Source organism: Saccoglossus kowalevskii, chromosome 13, assembly GCF_978046115.1.
Source record: "Saccoglossus kowalevskii chromosome 13, keSacKowa6.1, whole genome shotgun sequence".
Lineage (NCBI taxonomy): Eukaryota > Metazoa > Hemichordata > Enteropneusta > Harrimaniidae > Saccoglossus > Saccoglossus kowalevskii.
The window spans coordinates 21,249,713-21,274,549 of record NC_140653.1 but is presented as its reverse complement, the minus strand read 5'-3'; the positions used below and the strand labels follow the sequence as shown (position 1 = coordinate 21,274,549).

Here is a 24,837-nt window from a genome sequence, read left to right as displayed (position 1 = left end):
GAGTACTAGTAATAAGTTGTGTAGTTTTCCTTGCACATGTGCAATGCTTAAAACACAATATCAAATGAAAATCAAACTAAATTGTTACAAGTGGCTACAGAGATCACCAGAAATACGTTATTTGATTGAATATTAGTAATATATGTAATGATCTATAGTTAACACTACAAATTCGGTACGCAACATCCAGAAGTCTAGAAAAGCTTTTAAAAAACATCAAACTCCAAATTCTAAAGTGATATTCGTCGCTTGAATTATGTGTGCACTGTAAATATGCCATCATTAGTTGGTCTCTGAGAATGTGTAAAGGGTTGCTTGAAGTGTGAGCCATTGTATTTTCAAATAATAGTCGTAATGAGTAACACCATTTTACACTAATCCATGATTGAAATGGTACTAAATACTAAATTGCAAACAAATAACTCAGCATACATATTAAATTTGATGTATTTAGTTAGCCTATCCGTAAAAGCATAATTTTCATCATTGGAGACAATCACGGAATGCCTATTGACGGCAATCATAGAACGGGAAATACGGGAATATTTAAACTAGACTTTGCAACCACTGACTATTCCATTTATTGTACATTGATTCCAATATAGCTGCTTTGTATAGTGACTATCAAGTTCATTTAACATCGTGGGCAGAACAAGAATTACGATTCTATGTACTGGTAAATTTAGCGTTATTGTCCTTGCATATTCTATTTATTCAGTTTATTTTGTGCCTCGCAATAACGATGAAACTATCATTTATTGCTACTAATGTACTGTGAAATTGATGAGTTGGTGAATTACAGTAGTTGTAGTGAAACCACGTTCAAGTAATGACAATACAATCTATGTATGACGGCATTGACCGTAATGCCTATTTCAAATTGGTCAACCTGGATTGAAAATTGTTTATCAATTGTAACCAAATATGTTTATATTTATCAGCTAATTTCATGACAACCGATCTGTATATCAATCTGTATATCTTTTTTAGATGTATTCACAGGAACATACCTGATATGATGACGTGTCTAGCGCATGGCAGAACACACTGCTCGAATTTGATGAAAGTCTATACTGGGGAGCCATGACACAATGTGTCGTGACCTGCTGTTGATCATATTATTCATCCGGGCGGAATAATATCGCCATTTAACATATTGAAAAAAAGGTGAATAAAACAAAACCTGCGGCAAAGGGTACGTAGTTCCAGTCGGTCGCCCATATAAGTACTAACCATGCTCGATGTAGCTTAACTGATCAGATTGGTGTATATTTAAGTAACACTTGTTTTGGTTTTGGCGTGTGGGTGATTGTAAAATGAACTTTGCTATTTTGTAAGCTAGGTATTTAATAGTACTGGTGTGTCAATCCCACAGAACAAATTCTCACAGTTTCAGTTTTCAAAATGTGGTGTGGTTGCATCGCAAGCTGACGGAAGACGCCGCAATTTCTCACTATACTGTTTGCTATATAACTGCCACGGTACACAACATTACTGGTAAAAGTCCATTACTTGGGTTCTAGTACACGTGTAACACTTTTATGTGGTTTTATTAATACATACGAACTTTTATATTGCGTAATATTTAAACATCGTCAACCTATAACATTCACCTTGTGACTTGCGTGTTGATGCTGCTTTTAACATTGTCAAATAACTATGTACACCCACATTACTACGTGCAGCTGAATACATTTGTATAATGCGAACATCTTACACATACATGTTCAGCAACGTAATGCAATTAGATGATTATGCACCATTTGAGTTATTGTGACATTATATCGAATAGAAAGTACTGAAAATCATAAAATGATTGGAACAGCGAATCGTGCATGGTTTTAAGGAAAAAAGGAGTCGCACAGCAATACGCACACACTATCGGATACATTTCAAATATGCAATATCAGCAAACTATTTACTACCGGTGACATCAGAGCGGATTGAAACTACTACTCGACGTAGTCACCAATGATGGTAACAGTGAATGTGAAGTAGTAATAATAATATTATTATGATTCTCCGATAAGCATTGCGTGTTGTTTAAAATAGTGCAACAATGTTTTTGTTCATATGAAAAACTAGTGGTCGAACTGAACGGTCGTCGTTGGCAGGTAACTTAGTAACTCTATCATGGAAATAAGCATGAATCGGGTGTTACAAGTAGTAAATTAGTGTAAATAGACAATGCATATGAATACATACTTATTAAGTTAAATAATGAAGAAAATAACATAAGCATTAACTTTTCTATGTGATTTACTTCATCATGGTATTTCTACACATTTTTCTAAACAAATATTCTATTAATTTCATTTACATGTCATAATATTTCACACATCAACAGGGAAGTTAAGTGAGTTGGAATCCACATTGTCACATTTCCCGCTCAGTTCAGTTTGGTCATTGACATAGTACATTATGTAAAAATTACACATCTCGTCTTCCAATGTGGCACTGTGAATACAAACAGATTAATTAACATGTTTCACTTACCACATACTTGTTATTACATTGTGTATATACATACAAAGTAGATACCCCTTTGCAAAGAGGCAAACCAAACACTTGTCATTAGTTATGTATTATACGAACCATTTGCTCCTCCAAAATAACTTAATACAAACATTTTTGATGATTTTCAATCATTATATATGTTGATTCATCGCTTTCAGCTTACAAGATTTAATTTCACTGACTAATGTAGCTGAATGCACCTACTATTGACGAAACGACTTCCATAGCTAATGATTACCCATTACCTTGGACAATGCAATTAACTGGTATTCTTACCCTATATAAGTTACAGTATCCTCCGTCATAGTATTATATGTACACCTAAGTGCCTGGAAATACATTGTACATGGTTAGACAGTTCACCCCAAATGGCATAACCAGTGGATGACTAAATTAGCGATTAAAGCTTGCGCCATTGTGGAGGTAAATCACGCGTGAGCCATCTTATATTTGAGACATTCGCATCAGAAGAGGTCTGAATACTGGAATAAACATCTAGCATGAACAGTGACAAAAAAAGAACTATACTCACCAACATATCACCTTGACGTATATCTACGTTATTAACTACAGGATAGAACGCCTGCAACATTGTATATATAATATCAATACAAATACAGCATTCAAACCAAACGTTGAGTATAGGACGATTGGCCTTAGCATTTGAAAGAATTTTTTTTTCAGATACAATGAGCTTGTAATTAAAAACTGTTCAGAAGATGATTTCAGACTAGATTCCAGACATAATCATCTGATTAGAACTCAGAATTATATATGGCGGGTGCTACATGTGAACCCTGCTATGTCGTGTAGTGTAGTGTAGTGTAGTGTAGTGCAGTGCAGTGTATTGTATTGTATTGTATTGTATTGTATTTTAGTGTAGTGTAGTGTAGTGTAGTGTAGTGTAGTGTAGTGTAGTGTAGTGTAGTGTAGTGTCAATTGTCTTCGTATTTCAGTTAAAAAGCATTTTGTGTGCACACATATTTTGTAAATTTATGATTAGATTATTCGTCTAATTTAGATAAACGTATAAAGCTATATCCTCGACTTCAGATGCATTAGTGTTGTTGATACTTTTACTCTGTTTAGTATTATTATTATTTTGAATCTTCTCCAGATTGTCTCAATAGTATGTTTAGTAAATTCGGATTACATAATTGTTTGGATAAGAGCAGCGTAAATTATTATTTAAAAATAGACTAATATTATTGATAAAAAGCGAATTTGTTGTTCATACAAGATATTGAAATTAACTCTAGATACTATGTTTCTCTGCCTTTTCCAAACTATTGCAGTTGACATTCTAATCTGCTTAATAGTTGTATTTTGAAAGTGAATGTTAATTCATGTTTTTGAAAACTTAAGGATCACAATGTTACCATCGTCATTTATTTCAATGTAATAAACATTATAGCTGGTTCTATCGTAATTTGCCAATGCTTTTTGCGAGTCCTAGTAATTTGTATCTGACAAAATTGTTGTTATTTGACACAAACGTTTATTCATTAATTTTTAAGATCCTCAGTTGGGAATGTAATCTCGTGGGAGTCCGTAAACGAGACATTATATCTCACTGACTCCACTATCAGTCTGGGCTCTTTGTCAACAATGAGTAAATACCGCAAGTCGAAACAGTTTAATAGTCAAACATCGATAATTAACCTGTGAGTTTATATTACAAAGTTACCAACACTAAGAAGGTTGCAAACATAAGATTATACTTCCGGAATCGTAGCTGAGTTATGTGTGCCGTTGATATAGGTCACACAATAACACAAGCTCAAAACACATCACTCGATGTGAATTGAAAACCATGCACCACCAATATCACAGTTGCTCATATGATAATATTTTATGCATTTTCATAGAAAGCATTGAATGTATTTGTGTTGTTAAATTATTTTTTTGTGAATTGTATTAACTGTAAACTACCTGGGGTTTCTGTGGGTCTTCTTTTCCTATTAAAGTAAATACACCATTTCGCACACGATATCCAGAGACAACCGTACCTGAAATAACATGGAAACTGTGTAAACAAATTTGTCAAATATTTTAATATGATAATACCAGGCATGTAATTGATAATAATGTAAGTACATATACGTTATATAACAAGACTTACCTAGATTGTTTGTATGCACTCTGAAGGCAAACGGATGCAAAACAGCTTGTCCATTGTATAAACAGTCTGCATCTATATGCCCTGTGAAGTAAGTGATACTGGCATTTTGAAAATGTAATTTAATTGACAGTAAAAGAAACCTAAATATAAATATAGTATATTTTAAATAAAGAAAATAAAAAAATGCTTACATTTCCTCATGCGTGGGGGAATTGCAGAACTCCCACCCGACAATAAAGACACGCCTGCCAAATACGTCGGCCTGTAAAACAATAACAAGGTAGATCAAATAAATCAAAACACGTTTATCACGACTTCCATGATAGCAATATTACTTTCACTGATCGCCATGATCGTGTAGTCAAAGAATACATATGAAATAGTATTTTACACGAGTAGATACAATGTAGTGTTATATAATCACTTTCATTAAATTTCATCATCCAATATAATATTACTATCTATTAAGTGTCAACATCAGCTATTAATTATAACGTTGTTATGTCTCTACTTTATACATAACCCAGTCAAAATGATTGACCTGGTGTAAAAAAAATCTATATATATGACTACATTCTAAAAATTAGAACATCCGTTCCAAACATACTATTTAGTAGGATAAAAATGAAAGTTAGATACAAATAAATACTTTTTAATTGTCATCTTCAATGTTAAACCCGATGTGTCTTTTAATGCTTCATCTAGATACCTATCCACTAGACCGTAATGTACTTGAAGTACTAGATAATTGATTCCAGAATTACCACCAACTTTGAAACCTAAACCTGGAAGAGTTAGTATACATTAATATACATGCGTGTAACTATATGCTTAATGGAGTAAAACCATACAAGACAAATGAGGTATCTGGTAGCTCTAAAAAGTATGTGGTGAACGCAAACCTGGTGATTAGATATGTATAAACACCATATGTCAAGATTTCACAAAATTCTAGCACATCTACTAATATATGGAATATATGGTTTGATGACAATGTTGGCAATCTTCATTTATTGAAACACATTCAGACGTAATTAATTGATGATATCATAAGAAATGGTAGGTATGACACTTCCGATGAATTATGTTTATTTGGTATGAATTTATCAGCAAATTGTTCATAACATATGATATCTGCTATGACTAATTATCCAATTATCGTTGTCCCACAAACTATCAGTCATTAGAGGCATGGTTTCACAGCTGTAACTTATCCCACAACTGTGACCAATATGTTTAATTTTATTCCATATTTTATAATATTATCCAATGACAATGTAGCCTTAAATCATATTATGGTTTTTATTGCTTTCAATAACTTACTTGCTGGTAGAGACAATTCCGGGCTATTTGCACCCCATGCATACAATATAAATTCTGGTGAGTCTGGTCCACACACACCGAGACCCATGTTCCCACAATTCCTAGAAATAAAGTTTAAGTGACAATTCAAACTACTTCCGCTCATATTATTCTTCAAGTTCCCAGCAATCAATCACAGTCCCTCTATCCCCGGTCTGAAAACGCTCATTGTATTAGGTGTGACATTTTTGACATTTACAAATTAGTTGTTCATTCCAGTATTCGAGTTTTTTCACATAATTTTTTAATCAGTATATCTGTATAAAGTCACATTTAGTAGTTTTTTAATTCATCTATTCACACATTTCGGCAACAAATTTTCATACCTTTACCCAGACATTTTTCCTGTTAAGATTTTGTGTTCACCCTTTTTTAATTATTACAAATTGGTGGGCTGATTTGTTATTTTTCACACGCATTTTTTTAATGTTAAAAGAGAAGTCAAGGCTAAAAACATAATACTCCCAGATAAAAGAGCTCGGCAAATGTAAGAACATGCAATTTACAGTTTTTTTATATCACTATTAATTCAACATTTCATAAACTTTTGTAGTCCGCCATCTTGATACTTCAAAGGATTATGGGTATAGTAGACATCATAGAATCATTTGTCATAAATTGAGAAAATGATTTCATCAATAACTTCAAAAGTTGAACTTCAAAATGGCTGAAAGTTTAGAACATAGTAGCATACATGTACCGGTGCCAAACACGCTTATAAAATAATTGTCATGGAAACAGAACTGAAAATATTTTTCTACAAAATGCTCAAATTTCTTTATATTGTATACAATTTACCGATGTGAGTAGGTTATAAAAGTGATATATTACCTGTTGACCACAAAAAGGGAACAAAACATGTGTCATTCTATATTTCACAACTAAACGTTTTTAACGTTTTCGCCAATATCTTCTCTTTACATGTATTTGTAACATTACTATAATTATATACATGAGTAAACGAAAATTTGAACTAATTTGCATCAGTTTTTCTCATGTTATAGATGAAACCATTTTTTCAATTTCTGACAACAGTTTCTATGATGTCATACTTTACCCATAATCCTACATAATATTGATGAAAAGTTGAATATCTAGAGAATGAAAAGTGATAAAAAGACTGTAAATTGCATTATCCCACATTTGTGGAACTTTTTATTGAACGGTTATTATGTTGTTTGGCTTGATGTTTCTTTTTAATTCGGCGATTGTATGGATGCTCGTACGCGTCGATCGTAAATGCAAATGACGACATTTTAAAATGAAAATATACGCTTTTCAGTGTTAACATAATCATTTATATACAAAAATTGAAGCATTGTTTTAAACTTTTGCATCGAATAAAGTCACAAGTTGCTGTATAGTTGACATGAATAAACCCCTAAGAATCAGAAATATGAACATGAACATTATTCCCGATAGTAGTCTTTATTTATTTATTTATTTATTTATTTATTTATTTATTTATTTATTTATTTATTTATTTATTTATTTATTTATTTATTTATTTATTTATTTATTTATTTATTTATTTATTTTACTGATATTCACTCATTTTGATAAAACAATAACACGTTTATTGAAGTATCTACTATACAGTATCAATATCCCTAAACTTTTAGTTCAATGTCCTGACATCATTTTCTCGGATAATTGTGCCTAAATTCTGACTTGCGACGACCTAAAGTGTAAAGGTGCTGGAATGCCTTTAATACAATACAATTCCATTATACACTTCTACTTACCAGGACAAACTTTCATCGGCGGGGTCCCCGCATCCAAACAGTATCATATCTTGTGCTGTGTTCACTTCAGCATGTGGGATGAATTTAGCTAATAACGCGGAATGACAATACATGGAATATGGTTATTATAATACCTACCTATCCATGGGTGGTGTACGTAAAGCAATTCTTTAGGTTTAGACCGTCGTGAGACAGGTTAGTTTTACCCTACTGATGAGGTCTGTCAATCCTCGCCGTGTCCGGGCCGGGTGAGTTTTCCCGTGTTGAGTCAAATTAAGCCGCAGAAATAGCACAGTACTTTCCAAAAAGTTGCAATATCATAAACTCTAGCATGCAGGTAAAAATCAATATTTATAAAAGCACGACTTTTATATGCAAATTAGAAGATTGGTTGCATTGCATCATTCAAATTATGCCTGTCTGAGTTAAACGGCCTCCATTAAACCGCGATTTACAATTTGCAGTTTTCGGGACTTCTAAGGTACCTGAATTTCTTCAAAATATACCTATATATTTTTTGGAATGGTGGGTTTTAAATCAGAAAAAGCTCTCCTGATCATACTTTTCTGAAATATTAAGTCCCCATCATAATAAATATGTTTCTGTTTGCGATCCAAAATTTGTCTTGGGTAGGACTTTATATCCTAGAAGAATCGTCATAATGTGTAATCCAAGGGTTAAAGAAAAGAGTAAGGTAAGCTTACCCATATTATACCATTTTAAATAAGTTACAATATGATAATATTTCTACTATTTTGAATAAATCTCAATTAAAATGCAACCCTACAAAGTGTGGTAGTTTAAAGCCAGTGCACAAATTATGAAGCTTATACAATTCCAGTTCAATATGTATATGCATTCTCAACTGTAGATGTTTAAAATTGACAAAGATATTAATGACAGTAATATGTAAGCAATCCTTTATAGAAATCATATAAATATGGTCATACATACTGATATAAAGATCTGAGTTCTGTGTCACATTTAAAGCTGTGCATAAATAAGCACCATCCTGAGAATAATAATAAAAAGAAGAAATTATTTTATTGCAACTGTATTATAAATCATTTAATACCAGCATAATCTAGTCCAGGAGAAATAAAAGTTTTTTTAGTATGCAATGAATTAGTACTTTCTGATATTTATAAATGTTGAATGAAAATTATCGTTATACGTGAATAATTTTGCAATCTGAAGAATGCTTTTTATGGGTGAGAGTAAACAAAAAATAGGGACTTTCGACTGATTGTCTGTAGACACATTTTAGGTGAAGCAAATATTTCAAGCTGTTCATAAATACAACTGTCCATTTAAAACAATTTGTGGTGACACGTCATGTCTCTAAAACAATCTGTTATGACATCAACGTTATAAAATAAACAATGGTGATACGAATAGACATGTAATTGGATAATCAGTGAAGTCAATGTTAGTGGCCGTATAGAATGCAGTTCCCCACAGTGTCTTGAGTCCGTCTGGTGATCTCTTTCATTAAAGAACGTAATGCTTTCGTTTTGATGTGTACGCCCGCCCGTCATAGTTTTTGTCGCACCTCGGTTGCTATGCTTATGCAATTGTTAATGTATACCCTTTCTCTATATCGTATATTTGCACGCTTGGAGTAGTAACTATTTGGCAAAGTGGTGTGTTCACAGTGACAGGCGAAGTTGCAAAACAATTTTTTTTTTACGATACACCAAATTACTGTCTCTTTGACCTTTACCTGCTGTAATCTACAAATATCGTCCGCGTTATTACGTCTTGTTGAATGAATTCTGACAATAGAGTAAAACACCCCATTGTTTATGACACTCCGAACAAGGCAATTGCTTGGGTTAGACAAACAGTTCCTTCAATCTGAACAGCTTTACTATATTTGTTCAATATATAACAGATTTACTTATTGGTGATAACAATATTCTCGCTCAATTGGTTAAACCAATAACATGAATATTATATGCTCGACATCACACAGTGGATTTCACTCAAACCTCGAGTATACTCCAAATTTGGAGTTGTTTACCAGCTTCAATGACACTGTTACTTTGCGTTGATCACAGTGTTAGACTCTTCTGTGCACAGTTGCCCATGTACAAACTATGCCAGGCACGACTCACGGCTATCCACGGTTTTTGAGGTCATCACACAGGCATTTAACGCTGTTCTCATGTAACAGCCGAAGTTATCCTAAACTCGTGTTGACATGCGACTGATTTTGATACAATATTGTGTATAATACATACCTCTTGTGGAGAAACATTAGGCATGAGAATTTCCAATTCGCTTCCTTCACAGTACGACTGCGTCATCAGTAGCACGAATATCCAAACAGTGAAAACAACCGCCATGTTGACGCTGGTATATTTAAAGAATACAGAGGATTGAATCGATATCGGCGGGTTTTAGTGACGTCACATACCCCCTAGTACTGAAAACAACATTATAAGGTCATAGAAGTGTGCACACAACCATTCGGTGGTAGAAAAAACATGAATGTGAAATGTATTTTTTGGTAGTCAGTTATACAAGTTATTTACGCAATGCACAATAAACTTCACAATCAGCAAATTACATCAAATACACATTCCAATACTGATATATTATCGTCTATTTAAATATTCCAATATTCATGGCATATCTAATCTGTTGATTCTATATATAAAAATTGTTTCCACGCTCCATCGATCAATTTATTTATTTATTTACTGATCTGTGAAAATACATAGAATATACATTACAAGGGGTTAAATATGTGGATGCAGTAATAGTTATGTAGTATAGTTATGAATTGTTATATACAATTGGGATTAAAAATAAATTACAAATAGTCTTAAAAAGTGGCATGCACCATGTAATAGTTGAGAAATTACTACGATTAACTGTTTCCCTTACCAGGTTCGTAAAAGCAGATATTACAGAGAAGCAACAACAAAAAAATCCCATATCAGAGACTGAAAATGAAATGTTACAAACTTGCAATAGATGGATGCACTAAAATGTACTGTCAAATTTCAATCTAATAATCATATAATAAATTAATTTATTCATAATACTGTAGGCCTCCGGCCTTAAGGTATACTCATTGTAATTACATACCATTTTACAGAAGACAATGTCATTTTTTAGTGACTGAAAAAGAACAAGAAAATATGAAAAGAACATGAACTGTCAGAGCAAAATAATTGTATTACGTTTTTTTTTTTGTGGCGAGAAAAATACATTTAAAAATATTACGCAAGATTCTTGCATTTAGTAATTGTAATAGCCATATAACATTTTCGGCTGAGGGAAATGTATAATAATAACTTTGGATGTATTTAGATCTCAACTCTTGGTAAAACGGACAGATAATGCAAAAATGGTACTCGTCTTCTACACAATTGGTATTACATAAAATACAAACCCTTTCTGTGCGTGTATTATGGAATTTTCTATCAGTTTCAATACGTAGACAATGGGCAGAAATTCTTAGGCGACACAATGCTTCCCTGTAACAGTCTTTTTGGACTGTTTTAAGATAATTCTCTTGACCAAATATAAATTTAAATTTTCTATAAAAACACAACTTCGGAAATAACTCGAGTCCACTTTGCCAATTTTGAATATCAAGCATCGCTGTTTGAAAAGCTTAACAAAGTATTCAGATTTCCCCCACTTTTACCCTTTTCTGCTTCATGGTACTGAAACATGTAACATAAATAGAGCAGTCTGTGTCGGGGTAATGATAAAATGCGAAGCCAATACTTAATAATCCTAATAAGTCTAAACGTTTTAATAGTAAACCTACCTAACTCCCCCTTATAGCCAAATTTCGTGCATTATGATAGACTTTCAATATAAATCGACAGAATTTGTTTTGTATAATTTCAACTTGATTGCCATTGGAAAAGCCCCAGACTTAGCTAGCGTACATTAAAATTGGTAGGATTTTACCATCAAAGATTTTTAACGCAATATTTACATCAATACCATCAAATTGCGAAATACTTTTCTTAATCGCAAACAACGATCCTGACGCTTTTTTAGCCAAACTAGACTGGGCATAGTTCCAAAGCCCAGAACTCGACAAGACTATACCCAAATAATTATAATAAGAAACAACTTCTAGTTTATGTCCTGCAAGCCACCGTTGCTCAGTTGATTTCAATCTGCCCCCACGCCTAAATAACATTACTTTAGATTTATCAATATTAACTTTTAGTCTCCATTTATTTGCATAGAGATCCAAATTATTCAGAAGACGCTGTAAACCTATAATGGAAGAGCTAAAAACTGACAAATCGTCTGCAAATATCAAATAAAATAATTTTATGGGCATTATATAAACTCCGGCGTGATTGTTTTGTATTGATTCGCCAAGATCATTTACAAAGAGAGAGAAAAGGAGTGGCGATAAAACACTGCCTTGTTTGACTCCTACTTCACATTTGAACAACTCAGAAATACCTACTGGGGAGCGAACACATGCCCTGATATCTTGGTACATGGACTTCAATACTTTAAATAGTTTGCCACCCATTCCAGATTTTGTTAGTTTATAAAAGAGTAAGGTGTGGTTAATCCTATCAAATGCCTTTCAAAACCTATAAATGCCCAGTATAATTTACTTCCTAATGACAAATAACGACCAATAATGGTTGATGAAACGAATAGACTGTCAACTGATGAATATTTTTTACGAAAACCAGCCTGTTCTTAGGATAGTGCAAGTTGACCTAATTAAGCAGACTGAAAACTTTTGTCTTCGATGGCAATAATGTAATACCTCTATAGTTATTAACTAAATCTCTTTCAACCTTCTTATAGACAGGAATAATTAAACCATGTACCCATTGTGGAGGGAATATACCAGTATTGAGTATTGTATTGAACAGTTTAACAAGTAATTGTTTAAATATCATAGGAATATGCTTAAATATTTCCGGCGATAAACCATCAATACCAGCTGTCATATTTGCATTTAACCGATTAAGGGCATGTTCCAATTCCACAATTGTAATAGCTTGATCTAAAATCTGATAATCAATCTAATAATTATATACAGTGCCATCAATACAATGTAAATTATACGGTCATTGTAAGTATTGTTTGTGGTTAAATAGATGCAATTTTCAAACCAGCAGACTGCTGTAAAATTGCTAGATATGCTACCAGGCTTCACGAGGCTAGCAACCACTTTGATTAATATAAATATTAGAGCTATTTGAAACGTACAGTAAATGCGAAACTTGATGACAATCCATGGCTTTCAGTTGATTTAAAGACAGTACATCAGAAATGAGGGAACTAATGAGTTATAAAATATTATAAAAAATATTCATGATTTAATAATATGGTCAGAATTCTTTTAGGTCCACATTAGCATGTAGTGAATCATTATAATGTGAAATACTCACTCACATGATTAAAAAGGTGTTTATGCATATGCTGTGAATACTTATCTTGGTGTTGAGCTTGTTAAAGTGCCATACTTCAACATTAATAAATTTAACACAAATTAAGATTATCTACCACATCACTTGACGGATGAGTTTATTGGTGCGCGACTATTGATTGATCATGTTATAGTTAACTTTGAAACAACATAATCATATGTAACCACGTCCCAGATCATACAGAGAGGAGAGAATAAGGGACGGGCAACTGCAGAAGAATACTATGAGGATATTTTGCAATATGCTTACGACAGACTAGTGCGAAAATCGAGGAAATAAAAAAATCATATTAGTGTAATGCATCTATGAGGCAGAAAGTAATTTTCCTCCAACCCATTTAATAATCTGTTTTTCAAAAATATGATGTATCAATTACATTCAATAATCGTGAAAGGTGAAATCCGTCCATCGAAAAGCATAATTAGAATTTTCGTGGATTTTGTAGATGTGTCAATATATTTATCAATATGTTTTTCACTGGAGAAGCGCAGAATGGGCAAAATTTAGCAGAACCAGGACACGAAGAGTCATCTGGAGAAATTGGACAGAAAGACACAAAAGGAAACTGAATCAAAAAACTGGAAAAAAGCTCAAGGATTGAAGAGTTTTAAATGTGCAATTATGGTAGTTGAGAACACAACAGCATACCAATGCCAGATAGATTTGTAATATCACATTGGTTAACACCGACAAAGTACTTTCATCAGTGAAGATTGATCAGGGGTAGCGTTATTCTGATTAACTAGTTAGTTACAGCTTCTGCTGATGGTAAGCATTTGAAGGTGGAGACTAGTCCCAAGAAATACCTACAACGTGGTGTGAGTAAAATGAGTCTCAGGAATTAATAACCTATTCTTAAATACAGACGAGAATTCGCCATATTTAGATGTATTCACATAATTTCAATATTTATGTTACGGAGTAGAAATTAAAAATTTTATGGGAGGCAACAAAATCATCAGTGTTGAAAAATGAATTGTGTGTTAAGTTCAGAAATCTTCCAGTTAGCAGTGCGACATTGTATTAATGTCGAGTATTTCATTTGCTTTAATACAGCTGTATTGAAATGGCCGATTAACGCCGTGATAGTCAGTCAATCTAATTGAAGCAAATTCAGCGATCGCAATACCACCAGATATTGATTGACAGTGTGGTACATGTACAAGTTATGAGTGTCGTGACGTTTTGAGACAATGGGAGTTCAGTAATAGAGTGTATGTATAAGTTGAGTGGAACCCCCCAATAACACACCAAACTTGACATCACAATCGCGAAAACCGAGGTAAAGAGCATATTATGAGTGTAAAATGAGTGCGAAAATAATTTTCCTTTCAGGGCAAAGTGTTTTTTTTCAAATGGTTATCACTGGTTTTGAAAATGACTATCTTGAATGTTAGCATTAATTCCAGGCGCCCTACTAAGCAGATTAGAATTGGTACTTAGAAGAAGGCTGCACCGTTTATTATGGGTCAATCCTACGAATCAGCAATCTTAGGGATCGAAATTACATGCACAAATGTACGTCGCCACTGTTGCGTGTGTTATGTCAATGTCCATGCGACTTTTATTATTTACTAAATGCCGGTCAAATAGGTAGTGAAGCTGTGAGTACTAGTAATAAGTTGAGTAGTTTTCCTTGCACATGTGCAATGCTTAAAACACAATATCAAATGAAATTCAAACTAAATTGTTACAAGTGGCTACAGAGATCACCAGAAATACGTTATTTGATTGAATATTAGTAATATATGTAATGATCTATAGTTAACACTACAAATTCGGTACGCAACATCCAGAAGTCTAGAAAAGATAAAAAAAAAGATGAAACTCAATATTCTGAAGTGATATTCGTTGCTTGAATTATGTGCGCACTGTAAATTATGCCATCATGGTCTCTGAAAATGTGTAAAAGTTTGCTTGAAGTAAGAGCCATTGTATTTTCAAATAACATTCGGATTGAGTACCACCATTTTACACTAATCCAAGATTAAAATGGTATTAAATACTAAATTGCAAACAAATAACTCAGCATACATATTAAATTTGATGTGTTTAGTTAGCATATCCGTAAAAGCATAATTTTCATCATTGGAAAAAATCACAGTTTCCCCAATGACGGCAACCATGGAACGGGAAATTAGGAAATATTTAAACTACCACTGACTATAGCTTCGAATTTCATTTAAAGTGCACTGATTCCATTATAACTGCTTTGTATAGTGACTAAAATCAATAATGGGAATCCTACACCGTTTATCAAGTTCATTTAACGTCGTGGGGAAAACAAGAATTACGATACTATGTACTGGTAAATTCAGCGTTATTGTTCTTGCATATTCTATTTATTCAGTTTATTTCGTGCCTCGCAATAACCATGAAACTACCATTTATTGCTACTAATGTACTGTGAAATTGACGAGTTGGTGAATTACAGTAGTTGTAGTGAAACCACGTTCAAGTAATGACAATACTTTTGAATATACGTATGACGGCATTGACCGTAATGCCTATTTCGAATTGGTCAACCTCGATTGAAAATTGTTTATCTTACTACCAAATGTTTTCATTTATCAGCTACTTTCAAGGCAGCCAATCTGTATATCAATCTGTATATGTTGTTTTAAACGTATTTACAGGAAATCCTGACAGGCTGACGTGTCTAGTGCATGCAGAACAGACAGATCGAATTTGATGAAAGGTAGGTATTTAGTAGTACTGGTGTCTCAATCCCACGGAACAATATTCACAATTCCAATTTTCGAAATGATTTGAAACACTACATCCATTCTTTATGCATGCATCGTGTGTCAACGCAATGAAACGTGCGGATGTATTTCAAGCAAGGGATACCGCGGCAATTTCTCACTATATTGTTGGTTATATAAATTCCGCGGTACAGAAAATTACAGATCATTACTGGGGTTCCAATACACGTGTAACAATTTTATGCAGTTTTATTATTACTTTTATATCGCGTAATATTCAATAATCGACAACTTCTAACTTGACTTTCACCCTGTGACTTGCGTGTTGATAATGCACTTAACATCGTCAAATAAATATGTACACCCACATTGCTACGTAAATGCGAACATCTTACACATAAATGTTCAGCAACGGAATTCGATTAGATGATTATGCACCATTTGAGTTATTGTGACATTTTATCGATTAGAAAGTACTGAAAATCATAAAATGAAAAACAGCGAATCATGCATGATTTTAAGGAAAAAAACAGGAGTCGCACAGCAACACGCACACACTATCGGATACATTTCAAATGTGCAATATCAGCAAACTATTTACTACCGGGGACATCAGAGCGGATTGAAACTACTATCAACGTAGTCGCCAATGATGGTTACAGTGAGTGTGAAGTAGTAATAATAATAATATTATGATTCTCCGATAAGCATTGCCTGATGTTTAAAATAGTGCAACAATGTTTTTGTTCATATGAAAAAATAGTTGTCGAACTGAACGCTTGTCATTGGCAGCTAACATAGTAATCCAATCATGGAAATAAGCGTGAATCGGGTGTTAACGGTAGTAAATTAATGTAAATAGACAATGAATATGAATACACATTTAGAAAGAAAAAAAAAATAATGAATAAATAACATAAGCATTAACTCTTCTATGTGATTTACTTCATCATGGTATTTCTACACATTTTACTAAACAAATATTCCATCAATTTAATTTGCATGTCATTAATATTTCACTCATCACCAGGGAAGTTTAATGAGTCGGAAGCCACTATCATACATTCCACATTCCCTCCCATTCCACTGTGGGCACTGTTATAATAATACATCATGAAATAAGAACATAGGTCTTCCGTTGTGGCACTGTGAATACAAACAGATTCATTAATATGTTTCAATTAGCATAAACGTGTTATCACGTTGTGGATATACATACGAGGCAAACCCGACACTTGTCATTTGTTATGTAATATACAAATCATTTTCTTCATTGAAACAATTTGCTACAAACATTTTTGATGATTTTCCATCAGACATGTTGATTCGTCATGCCAGAAGAACGCTTTCTGCTTACAAGATTTAATTTCACTGACTAATGTAGGTGAATGCACCTACTATTGACGAAACAACTTCCATAGATTACCCATTACCTTGGACAATAGATTTAACTGGTATTCTTACCCTATATAATTTGTAATTGGCATGCTCACAGCATTATATGTACACCTATGTACCTGAAAATACATTGTACATGGTTAGACAGTTCACCTCAAATGGCATAACCAGTGAATGACTAAATTAGGGATTAAAGTTCTCGGCACTGTGGAGGTAAATCACGCTGAGCCACCTTATATTTGAGACATTCACATCTAGCATGAACAGTGACAAAAAAGAACTACACTCACCAACATATCACCTTGACGTATATCTACGTTATTGAGTATAGGATAGAACGCCTGCAACATTGTATATATAATATCAATAAAACAGCATTCAAACCAATAGTTCAGTACAGAACGATTGGCCTTAATATTCGAAAGGGTTTTTTATTCGGAAGATACAATGAGCTTGTAATTAAAAACTGTTCAGACTATATTCCTGACATAATCATTTGATTATAACTCGGAATTATATATGGCGGGTGCTACATGTGAAGCAAGGTTCACTCTTTTCAAAACGACTGACATCATTCTATGTATACCATTATTGACTATGTAGTGTAGTGTAGTGTAGTGTAGTGTAGTGTAGTGTAGTGTAGTGTAGTGTACTTGTCAATTTTCTTCGCATTTCAGTTAAAAAGCAAAGAATTTTGTATGAACACAGGTTTCGTAAATTCATGATTAGATTATTCGTATAATTTAGATAAACATATATCGAGCTAAATCCTCGACCTCAGGCGCATTATTGTTGATGCTTTTGCTATATTTAGTACTATTATTATTATATCATAACTATATCCCACACTTTACTACATTCTTATACTATACAGTCTTGTGAATACTGCAACCCCTCTAGAAGTCAGATCATTCGCATTTAAGAGAATCCTCTCCATGCTGTCTCTACAGTATATTTTGTAAATTATGGTTACATAAATGTTTGGATAATAATCATTACTATTTAAAAAGTAGACTTATACTATTGATAAAAAGCGAATTTTTGGTTTATACAAGATATTAAAATTAACTACATTTCTCTGCCTTTTCCAACCTATTGCAGCCTATCAGTTGACATTCTAATCTGCTTAATAGTTGTATCTTGAAAGTGAATGTTAATTCATGGTTTCGAAAAGTGAGGATCACAATGTTGGTATTCCAATCCTTATTAATTTCAATGTATTAAACATTATATCTGGTTCTATCGTAATTTGCCAATGCTTTATGCGAGTCCTAGTAATGTGTATCTGACAAAAACGTTAATTCATTAATTTTGAAGATCCTCAGTTGAGAATGTAATCTCGTGAGAGTCCGTACACGAGACGTAATATCTCGCTGACTCCACTATCAGTCTGGGCTCTTTGTCAACAATGAGTAAATACCGCAAGTCGAAACAGTTTAATAGTCATCGATAATTAACCTGCGAGTTTATATTACAAAGGCACCAACACTAAACAGGTTGCAAACGTAAGATTATACTTCCGGAATCGCAGTTGAGCTATGTGTGCCATTGATATAGGTCACAAAATAACACGGGGTTAAAACTCATTGTTTGGTGTGAATTGAAAACAAAAAACTTATTTACAGAACTAAAACAATATTCACCACTTATATCATAGTTGCTCATATGATAATATTTTATGCATTTTCATAGAAAACATTGAATGTATTTGTGTTGTTAAATTCACCCTTTTTGTGAATTTGTGAGCCCACACTTTGAATTTAGATTGTATTAACTGTAAACTACCTGGGGTTTCTGTGGGTCGTCTTTTGCTATTAAAGTCCATTCATTATTTCGCACACGATATCCAGATATAACCCCACCTGGAATAACATAGAAACTGCATAAACAAACTTCTCAAATATTTTCATATGATAATATTAGGCATGGAATCATTTTCCAGGTACATATACTTTACATAACAGGACTTACCAAGTGAGCGTGCATGCGCTCTAAAGGCAAATGGATACACAACAGCTCGTTCGTTGTAGAAACAGTCTACATCTATATTCCCTGTAAAGTAAATGATACTGGCATTTTGAAAATGCAATTTTAATTGACAATAAAAGAAACCTAAATATAAATATAGTATATTTTAAATAAAGAAAATTAAAAAAATGCTTACATTCCCTCTTGTGTGGGGGAATTGCAGAACTCCCACTCGACAATAAAGACACGCCTGTCAAATACTTCGGCCTTTAAAACAAGAACAAGGTAGATCAAATAAATCAAAACACGTTTATCATTACTTTCAGAGCAATATTACTTCCACTGATCGCCATGATCGTGTAGTCAAAGAATACATTTGAATAGTATTTTACACGAGTAGATACAATGTAGTGTTATATAATCAGTTTCATTAAATGTTATCATCCAATATAATATTACTATCTATTAAGTGTCAACATCAGCTATTAATTATAACGTTGTTATGCCTCTACTTCATACATAACCCAGTCAAAATGATTGACCTGGTGTAAAAAAAAATCTATATATATGACTATATTCTAAAAAACTAGATACCTTGACACCCAAACATGCTATATAGTAAGATAAAATAAAAATTAGATACACAAATATACTTTTTATGTGTCATTATTAATGTCAACCCTGGTTCGTCTTTTAATACTTCACCCACTAGACCGCGACCGTAACGTACTTGAAGTACTAGATATTTGATTCCAGAATTACCACCAACTTCGAAACCTGCATCTGGAAGAGTTAATATACATTAATATACGTGCGTGTAATTATATGTTTAATAATCATAAATAAAAAGACAAATGGTGTATCTGGTAGTTCTTAAAAGTATGTGGTGAATGCAAACCTGGTGATTAGATATGTATAAACACCATATGTCAAAATATTCACAAAATTCCTGCACATCTACTAATATATGGAATATATGGTTCGATGACAATGTTGGCAATCTTCATTTATTGAAACATATTCAGGCGTAATAAATTGATAAAACCATAAGAAACGATAGGTATGATATATAAAAAAACTCCTGATGAATTATGTTTATTTTGTATGAATTAATCAGCAAATTGTTCATAGAATATAAATTCAACTATGACTAATTATCCGATCGCCGTTGTTCCACTTCCACAAACTATCAAGCATTAGAGGCATGATTTCACACAACTGCGACCAATAAGTTTAAGGTAATTCCACCTTTTATAATATGTATTCAATGACAATATAACCTTAAATATTAATATGTTTTTTGTTGCTTTCACAATGACTTACTTTCTGGCAGACGCAATTTCTGGGCATTTATGCCCCATTCATATATTATAAGCTGTGGTGCGCCTGGACCACACACACGTGTATCCATGTTCCCACAACTCCTAAAAATAAAGTTCAAGTGACAATTCAAACTACTTCCGGTCATATTATTCTTCCAGTTCCCTACAATCAATCACAGTTCCTCTATCCCCGGTCTGGAAACGGTCATTGTATTACGTGTGAATTGACCTCCTTCCCTTGCAAAGGCGCGATGCGTGTATGAGCAAAGCATTGTCACGTGATCAGTACACAGCCGTTCAATATTTTTGACATTGTCAGTACTATGTGTGTTTTATTTACAACCTAGTTGTTTATTCCAGAATTCGAGCTTTTTCACATAATTTTTAAATCAGGATATCTGTATAAAGTCACATGAATAAACTCCCAAGAATCAGAAATATCACAAGTTTTTCGATTCATCACGTTAACATGAACGACGCCATTTTGACAAGATTTGTTTAGCGATATCAGCATGTTGGTACGCGCCCTTTTTTCCCTATTAAAACTAGAAGATGAACATAATTCCCGATATTAATCTTTACATGACAGGAACTTGATGTTTATGATTTGGTAGACTGGTTTTGGTGCGTATCAGGGTTCAAGAACCCCAAATTTTATAGTACTAATTTTGTTTGCATGTTTTGTTTACGTTGCAGTTGTCCGAATTTGAGGTCAAAGTGAAGGTATACAATGAGGTATCGCTTTACATGACGGTAAATATTCTGACGGTATTGTAATCTGTCTGACATGTGGTGATCCAATCTCTCATTTCCGGAGGTTCATTTCTTCGATTAGAGGAATAATAACAATGCTCGTTAAAGCTATGCGAATAAACAACCAGATACAAACCAAATGAATCTTATTATACTAAACAAACGATGCCGTCAAATATGCTTCCGTCGTCGTTTATATTTCGAACTGACCTCATAGTCCAGATATTTTTCAACAAGGTACAAAAAAGGTGTTCTATTCACCGTCTGTTTAATAATGCATTGTGTAGCTTCTTGTCCTTTTCTCTGGTTATCCCAAACTATTATTCAGCCAAAGTCGCACGTAATTTTCTAACACTGGCATGTATACCAAACTTTTAGTTTAACGTGACTACTCTACAACGTAACAGTTATTATGTGCAATTAATGTCAACAAGTCACTCATTCATGTAGTCTATTCAGATCATTGACTTCTACTCGTTGGCAGTTCAGCTAAAGTAGGGATAATTCGTCAGTGTCACCCAATCTCTGTGTTATCTCAGACCGTTTTTTCTTGATTCACTTCGGTTTGTATCTTTGAGTAGTAATGAAAATGATCAAGAGTACTGATTGAAAGTAATGCCGAGAACCAAGCGTAACTCCCATTTCAACTACTCAAAGTTTAATTGTCATTAAACGAAATTAATAATTAATCTAGCTTAACTTATTACCCATACTCTCCTCGCATACTCTCCAATGCGCTATTTATTTATTTATTTATTTATTTATTTATTTATTTATTTATTTATTTATTTATTATACTGATCCACTCAGTTTGATTAACCAATACAACGTTTATTAAAGTGTCTACTAAGTATCAATATCCCGTCTAAACTTTTAGTTCAATGTCGCTAATATCATTCACACCACAAGACACATCAAATAATTACCTGCGCGCCTGCTAACATCATTTTCTCGGATAATTGTGACTAAATTCTGACTTGCGCCGACCTAAAGTGTAAAGGTGCTGCAATGCCTTTGATACAATACAATTCCATTATATAATTCTACTTACCAGGACAAACTTTCATCGGCGGGTTCCCCACATCCAAACATTAACATATGATGTGCTGTGTTCACTTCAGCATGTGGGGTGTAGCCAACTAATAATGAGGAATGACAATACACAGAATATGTGTAAGTAGAAATAGCGCAGTACATTCCAAAAAGTTGCAATATCATACTTTTATATGCGAATTAGAAGATTGGTTGCATTGCATCATTCAAAATATGCCTATCTGGCCTCCATTAAAACGCGATTTACAATTTGCAGTTTTCAGGACTTCTAAAGTACCCGAATTTATTCAAAATATAGCTATATATGTTTAGGAATGGTGAGTTTTAAGTCAGAAAAAGCTCTCATGCTCAGACTTTTCTGAAATATAAAGTCCCCCTCATAATAAAATGTCACTGTTTGTGATCACAAATGTTATCTTGGGTAGGACTTCATATCCTAGAAGAATCCTCATAATGTGTAATCCAAAGGTTAAAGAAAAGAGAAACGTAAGCTTACCCATACCATACCAGTTACAATAAGATGATATTTCTACTACTTTGAATTTCACTCAATTAAAATGAAACCCTACAAATTGTGGCAATTTAAAGCCAGTGTACACATTAGGAAGCTAATACAATTCCAGTTCAATATGCTTATGTACTCAACTGTAGATGTTTCTTGACAAAGATATTACTGATATGTAAGTAGCCATATATAGAAATGCAAATCATATGATAATTACAGAATAATATGGACATACATACTGATATAAGAGTTTGAGTTCTGTGTCACATTTAAAGCTGTGCATAAATAAGCACCATCCTGAGAATAATAATAAAAAGAAGAAATTATTTTATTGCAACTGTATTATAAATCATTTCATACCAGCATAATCTAGTCCAGGAAAATAGCCCTGCGTAAGAACAGATTCTATAAGAAGGCAATTTCCTGTTTTCTTGCTTGTCTGTGACGATAAAACTACCTTACTAACTTTCTTTCTCGGTGTTGTCGCGGTCGAATTATTTCTATGAGTGAAATAACCAAACCCCAGCACCACTACCACTATAATTAGCAGTAGACGTGTTTCCGTGGACTCGGCCGCCATTTCCAATGTGACCCAATGAGACCCAAGCTTTCACCCGCCCACTCATGAATAATCAATGACATCATGAATAATTAATAGCAGTCGAATGCCTGCATATGCGTCCAGTCGCGGTCACGCTAGTTTTCGCGATCACGCTAAAAAGGCCAAATTGACAATTATTTTTTTTTTTTGTAAAACAAAAAAGAAGTCCCGACTTTGCCAGTCTAACGATGGTGATACGACTGGACATGTTATTATACGATAACGAGCGAAGTCAATGTCATTGGCTGTATATAATGCAGTTTCCCACAGTGTCTTGAGTCCGTCTGGTGATATGTTTCATAAAAGAACGAAATGCTTTCGTTTTGATATGTCCGCCCGCCCGTCATAGTTTTTGTCACGCCTCGGTTGCTATGCTTATGCTATGCATATTTGGCAAAGTAGTGTGTTCACAGTGGCATCAGGCGCAGTTCTAATACAATTATTTTTTTTACGATACACCAAATTACTGTCTCTTTACCCTTACCGGCTGTAACCTACAAATATCGTCCGCGTTATTACGTCTTGTTGAATGAATTCTGACAATAGAGTAAAACACCCCATTGTTTATAACACTCCAAACAAGGCAATTGCTTGGGTTAGACAAACAGTTCCTTCAATCTGAACAGCTTTACTATATTTGTTCAATATATAACAGATTTACTTATTCGTGATAACAATATTCTCGCTCAATTAGAGTAATACTCCCCATTGTTTATAACACTCCAAACAAGGCAAGTGCTTGGGTTAGACAAACAGTTCCTCTAAACTGAACAGCTTTACTATAATTGTTTAATATAAAATGTATAACAGATTTACTTATTCGTTATAACAATACTCTCGCTCAATTGGTTAAACCAATAACATGAAAATTATGGACTCGACATCACACAGTGGATTTCACTCAAACCTCGAGTATACTCCACATTTGGAGTTGCTTGCCAGTTTCAATGACACTGATGTTACCTTGCGATGATCACAGTGTTAGAGACTCTTCTGCACACTGCCCGTGTACAAACGATGTCCAGACGATGTTCGGCGCCAGGTTTGTGAGCAGACCCCCCCCCCCCGCAAAATTTCGTGCCGCTGTCTCAGTGTCCGGCACGCCTCACGGCATTTGAGGTCGCCACACAGCCATTCACGCTGTTCTCATGTAACAGCCAAAGTTAGCAAAAACTCGTGTTGACGTGCGACTGATTTTGATACAATGTTGTGAATAAATACATACCTTTGGTGGTGAAACAGTAGGCATGCGAATTTCCAATTCGTATTCTTCACAAAACGACTGCGTCATCAGTAGCACTAATATCCAAACAGTGAAAACAACCGCCATGTTGATGCTGGTATATTTACA

General features: G+C 33.7%; 1 protein-coding gene across 1 annotated transcript; it reads right to left on the bottom strand.

The window, feature by feature from the left end:
- Window positions 1-2,241: 2,241 nt before the first annotated feature.
- On the bottom strand, window positions 2,242-24,837 carry LOC102803783 (uncharacterized). The gene is made up of 25 exons (XM_085507355.1): window positions 24,712-24,837; window positions 23,125-23,182; window positions 22,379-22,466; window positions 20,576-20,676; window positions 19,906-20,035; window positions 19,449-19,519; window positions 19,256-19,336; window positions 19,070-19,146; window positions 17,575-17,625; window positions 17,351-17,403; window positions 16,906-17,032; window positions 12,512-12,773; window positions 11,921-12,030; window positions 10,843-10,875; window positions 9,990-10,109; window positions 8,701-8,758; window positions 7,747-7,834; window positions 5,963-6,063; window positions 5,289-5,424; window positions 4,831-4,901; window positions 4,640-4,720; window positions 4,450-4,526; window positions 3,050-3,100; window positions 2,794-2,846; window positions 2,242-2,457 (listed from the first exon to the last, which is right to left on the bottom strand). The coding sequence occupies exons 1-25, from the start codon at window positions 24,814-24,816 to the stop codon at window positions 2,334-2,336; spliced, it is 2,307 nt and encodes a 768-aa protein (XP_085363481.1). The 5' UTR covers window positions 24,817-24,837; the 3' UTR covers window positions 2,242-2,333.